The 6,033-nt window shown below is 38.9% G+C and overlaps 1 protein-coding gene across 1 annotated transcript; it reads right to left on the minus strand.

Moving 5' to 3' along the window:
* Nucleotides 1-2,342: 2,342 nt before the first annotated feature.
* On the minus strand, nucleotides 2,343-4,155 carry LOC129249810 (uncharacterized). Its single transcript, XM_054889459.1, has 2 exons — nucleotides 3,266-4,155; nucleotides 2,343-3,134 (listed from the first exon to the last, which is right to left on the minus strand). Exons 1-2 carry the CDS (start codon nucleotides 3,979-3,981, stop codon nucleotides 3,116-3,118), a joined length of 735 nt encoding a protein of 244 aa, XP_054745434.1. The 5' UTR covers nucleotides 3,982-4,155; the 3' UTR covers nucleotides 2,343-3,115.
* Between the last annotated feature and the right edge of the window lie 1,878 nt (nucleotides 4,156-6,033).

Genomic DNA, 6,033 nt, shown 5'->3' on the forward strand with positions numbered 1-6,033 from the left:
CCAAGCGGGCAAGAAAAAAAAAATAAAAGAAAGAACAAAGATTACTTTTGCCTTGAAGGGCTTCTCAACAACTGATTTATTATAATTTCAATTATTACATTTAGACTTAAACTAACGTACATATGTATCTACTTATTCTGCATTTAATATTTAATTTTTACAAAATTGTTGTCAATATCTTATTCAGCATTTCCTTTCCCACACTTTTCAAGTAAGTCAAACTGTTGCGAAACAGGAAATGCGTTTCCAATTACTTTTACTTATTGTTCATTATTTTATTTACAAACTCATCAATTTCGTCTGTTTTACAATGTGAGTTTATCTTTGAAATTGAATATGTAACTTGTATGCCCAATAACCTTGACTTATGTATGTACACATGTCACAGCCCATCACATTCTTACAAGAAATCAAATACACATACGCACTAGTGAACGACCCTACAAGACAGCTGACTATCATATTAGCACTCATATTATCATCATCACTATCATCATCCAACTACACATTTTTGTTCTAGCCATGGGAAAGTTCTGATAGTTTTCCCTTGTCGGTGTGATATTCTATCTCTCTTTTACCAATAGAAATTTCTTATAACTGAAAAATATATCTGCTATGCTCTTAACTACTCATTTTCGTCATCAAAAAGTAATCAGCACAAACTCCTCAATAACTCCTCATTAAAAAGTAATCAGCCTGATTAGTTTCGTTAAATTGTTTTATTTAGAAATTATAAAATTTATATTTTTCATTGAGATTCGAACTCAAGAATTTTCAATATTTTTTTATTTACATTAAAAAACTTCTACACACTAATTCGGTGTTTCATCCAACGAGATTCGAACTCTGGAATTTTCAAGCCTTAGCCAAGCACGTACTCGCTCGGCTATAAAAGCTGTACAGCAAACACAGCTAAATTTCACACTAGCACCTTTTTCAGAGCTCCACATTATTTCCTCAAAATTAATCAACACTGATGACAAAAGCTCCTCATTTTCTTACTTACTTATTTTGGGCTTTACGAAGTCCAACAATTTTCTAAACAGGGCTTCGTCCATCCTCATGTAATTTTTATAGTCCGCTGGTTCATTTTCCTTCAGTTCTTTCAGCAGCCTCTCGTTCGAAAATTCGATTTTTTTTTAAAGCCAATTTTTGGACCAAATTTTTTTTCTCTTCTTTTGTTGCATCTCTTCTTCCTCATTTTCGTACAAAAGTTCGTCAATTCTAATAAGAGAAGTAATTTTACGCATTTCGTCGATCATTTAAAAAATTTAATTTTACGTATCTTCCGCTTGTACCTTTCCTGCACCACAGTTATACACAATACTGAGATTGAAGCAACGGTCGCAACGTGTTTCTTAAACAAAGGCAACACGTTGCTGCAACCGTTGCTCCAACGGTTCCAAGAATTGTTTGCTCACATTTCCGGCCGTTTGCAACATACAGCATCTCTCAAAGGCTTCAAAACGGATGAATAATATTCTTTATTGAATGTCTGGCCCGATGGAAGGTACTCACGGTGCACTACGCCTTGGCAATCGAAGAAAACAGTCAACATCACCTTCCCGGTTCTTTTTGCTCATAGGGTATACATATCCCATCTTTTCACTGACGGACAAGAAGACGGTCGCAGTTATTGTTTTTTGTATGCATACATTTTGCGTTCGTTGAAGGTTTGTATATATTTATATACATATGTATGCGTGTATGCGCGTTTGGCTTTCTGGATGCATCCATGGATATTAGAATAATTTCTCATCAATATGTGTATGTAAGTAGTTCAGATTTGACTGAAGAGATTAAATGTAGGAATGCATATTCATATGATTTATGGATGATGACTGGCCAACCCAGTTGACTTAAATTTTATCCGCAAATTGAAACACGAAATTAGATCGAGAAAACAATTCTTTATTTTATAAATGTAAATTATTTTCGAACCGAAGCAAAAAAGGGCGATGAAGTAACTTATGCTTAATTGGTTAATTACCGATACCGGGGGAGCTGTGATGGCAAACGAAAACGAAACTGTCTGAAACTGTATCAAAAGGTGCGTAGGCTGGTCCTTTTATAATGGTTTTGGGCACCGCTATCCCTTTATCGATGCTAGGTGAAGGGAAGATCATGCGAAGACGATGCGACGTGGGATTTATGTATTTTTTCGGCATACATATGTATCGATGTGCATGTATGTTGTTGGCAATGCAGATGTACTAAATTCTGCACAAAATAATGATCAGTTATTGATAACAACAATGTGTAAAGCAGCGAAGAGCGAAGTGAACGATGAAATGATGAGTAAGTGATAACAACAATGTGTAAAGCAGCGAAGAGCGAAGTGAGCGATGAAATGAAATGTGAGCGATAACAACAATATGTAAAGCAGCGAAGAGCGAAGTGAATGATGAAATGAAATGTGAGCGATAGAGAAGTGAAAGGAATAGGGTGAGCCCAAATTGTGGGTGATGCGAAAATAAAGTTAGGGTGAGCCCAAAATGTGGGTGATGCGAAAATAAACCTTAAACCCTTAACATCCTCCCCCGGTTGGAGTCAACTACTCCAAAATAATCAGCAAATTATACTTAAATTATACATAAATGCTTGTGTGGACAAGTTGGGTACAACTTCTAAGTGTACTGCCTTAGTTACAAAACAAATAAATACTGCAATATAAGACTTAATTGGTGAACGGCCGCGAATTCGTTGAGTTATAAGGACAGGTCCACAATAATCCACTCCTGTCACTTCGAACGGGTAAGTTTGCTGGACTCGATCTGCTGGAAGATGCCCCATAAATTGCTCAGCAATAATTGGGTTACTGCGGTAGCAGGATACACAATCGTGAATTACCCTTCTTATAACATGGCGTGCGTTTGTTATCCAGAACTTGTCTCTCAAAATGTTTTGAAGCGTTTGGACTCCGGCGTGCAAGTGATGTTGATGAAAATGTCGAATTAATGTATTTACAAATGCGTGTGATGATGGAAGTAGAATTGGGTGTTTACTGTTAAAAGGCAATAATGAATTTTTAAGTCGTCCTCCAACTCTGAGTAAGTTCTTATGCAAGAATGGCGACAATGAAATTAGCTTTGAGTTGCGATGTTGTTCTCCAATCTCAATGGCGTGGATGTCTTCTGAAAATGAAATATATTGAATGTGTCTGCATATCAATTCTAATGCTTCATCCATTTCAGGTGCCGATATGTTGATGCAATCATTAACTGATGACTGCTTTCGACATCCACGAATAAATCGACTTACATACTTGTGTTTACTAATGAAGTCAGAAGTTGGAATAGCAATTAATGCAGTTCTTTGAAGCCGCTGTTCTGGTAATTCGTTTTGTGATACATGCACTGCTGAAGGCCAATAATCACAGCTCCGTTGGATAAATTCTGGTCCGTGCCACCAAAGTGTATTTCGTAAAAGTTCGCTGGCACATGCTCCACGTGATACAATATCAGCGGGATTCTGGTCTGTTGGTACGTGATTCCAGGAAAAGGTTTTCGTTAATTGCTGTATTTTTGCTACCCTGTTGGCCACGAAAACGTTCCATCTCGACGGTTCACCTGCTATCCAAGCAAGCGCAATTGTGCTATCTGACCAGCAGTATACATTTGCGCCAGGAAGATTGAGTATGTTGTTAACTGCTGACATCAGTTCTGCGGCCATTAGGGCTGCACAAAGTTCTAGCCTAGGTAATGTAATCCCTTTCGTTGGTGCCACTCGAGATTTAGCACAGAGTAGTGACGAATGCTCACCATATGCATCACTCCATGCTGCATACACACATGCTCCATATGCCTTAGTGCTTGCATCTGCAAATGCGTGAAGTTTAGTATCGATATCAATATTAGCATACCTGGGTATTTTTAATGTTTGTAAAAGCGGTAGTTGTTTATTGAATAGTTCCCAATGAACCTTGATCCCGGGTGGGACCTCATCATCCCATGGCGACTTCAGCTTCCACAGTTGTTGCATCAAAATTTTGCATGTTACAATCAGAGGATTGAGGGGACCTATCGGATCAAAAAAACTTGCCAATTTTGATAGAATTGAACGCTTTGTAGTTTTAACGCTATTATCCGCTACCAAATGAAATAGAAAGCAATCCTCAACTGGTGACCATTTTAACCCTAACGTTTTTACAAACTCAGTGTCATGGAGACGAATTGTCTCTTCTTTGTCTTCTGGTAAAATATCGGCAACAATTTCGGATGCGTTCAATGCAAATTTTCGTAAAGGAAATCCCGCGCAATCCAGTAAGTTTATGGTTTGATTTTTGATTTCGATGACCTCACCGATACTAGCTGCGCCACTTATTAAATTGTCTACATAGAAATCGCTTAGTGTTACCTTTGATCCGATTGGGTAAGTTTTCGCTTCGTCAATTGCCAGCTGTTGTAGACATTTTACCGCAAGGTACGGTGCGCAACTAGTACCATAAGTAACTGTTTGTAGCTGATATGTGGTAAGTGGTTGTTGAGAGGTAGGGCGCCAGAAAATGCATTGCCATTGGGTATCTCGTTCGTCGACCCAGATTTGCCTATACATTTTCGCAATGTCAGCCATGATGACATATTTGTGTCTTCTGAATCGGGTCAAAATTGTGAATATCGTATCTTGTAGCTGGGGACCAACTCTCAACATGTCGTTTAGGCAATATCCATTTGAGGTTTTGCAGGAGGCGTCAAAGACTACCCGCAGCTTAGTAGTCGAGCTATCAAGTTTTGTGACCCCGTGGTGGGGAATATAGTTTAGGCGATTTCTTGGTGAATATTCTAAATTAACTGGAATCATATGCTTCATATTGATATATTCTTCCATGAATTCATTGTAATCTTTGCGAAGATTTGAGTTTTGATTCAGTTTGGATTCTAACGAAAACATTCTTTTGCCTGCGGTTTCTTCTGAAGCACCCAGGTGATGCGGTTCTTCACGAAATGGAAGGCGAACAATGAACTTATTGGTAAAGGGACACCTGTGAGTAGTAGAGCTGAAATAGGATTCACATTCGAGCTCATCCGATGATAGAGTCGACGATGACGATGCTGGAATGTCTTCGATTGCCCAAAACCTTTCCAGGAGCTTATCTAAAATGGATTCTGATGTGAAGAAAGTGAATGCTTTGTATGGAGGTGATGGATCAGCTGCTGATGTTACGTACGCAGGAATTGCTCCTGCAACCACCCAACCAAATTTGGTATTTTGTATTACTGGACCATTGAGACGTATTTGGCCCTTACTAAGTATCTCAAAAAATAATCCTGCTCCAATGAGTATGTCAATTTGTCCTGGTATGTTGAATGTCGGATCAGCGATGGAAATGGTATCTGGAATCGAAATGGTTGACTGATCGATGCGACGACTAGGTTGACATGACGTAATGGATGGTATGATTAGTGCATCAATGGTAGCACTATACTCTTCGGTTAGAGATTTAGTCGTTATGCAACATAAATGTTGTGCCTTTGCTCTCCTTTGACCTATTCCACTGACGTCGATATCTACGCCCTTTCGAGTTACTCTTAAATGTTGTGCCAATTTCTCCGTGATGAAATGCAGTTGAGATCCGGAATCTAGCAGAGCGCGAGCTCGGATGCTCACTCCCCGAGAATTAAAAACATGAATAATTGCTGTTCCAAGAATAACTTCTGATTGATCGAGACTCACCTTAAGAGCAGATGATGAGAGCAAACCTGCTCTTGGTGATATGTTGGTAATGGGGGAATCATTTCGATGTAATAGTGTATGATGTTTTACATTGCAGTGTTTACAGCGATGGACTGAAGGACAATCATTCGATTTATGACCTGATCCAAGGCAATTCAAGCACAAGTTTAGTCCTTTCGCACAGTTATATCTTGCAAGTGGATCCATGTCACGGAACGTGTCGCATTTGAAGGCATTATGATGGGGAACCGCATTGCAAAATTCACACTTTGCTTGTTTGGTACTCACCATGGCCCATTTTTCGTCACGTTTGTTGTGCCTATGTGTTGTTAGCTGAGTTCTTGGTACGAGTGTTTTAGG

This window comes from Anastrepha obliqua, chromosome 6 (genome assembly GCF_027943255.1).
Source record: "Anastrepha obliqua isolate idAnaObli1 chromosome 6, idAnaObli1_1.0, whole genome shotgun sequence".
NCBI lineage: Eukaryota > Metazoa > Arthropoda > Insecta > Diptera > Tephritidae > Anastrepha > Anastrepha obliqua.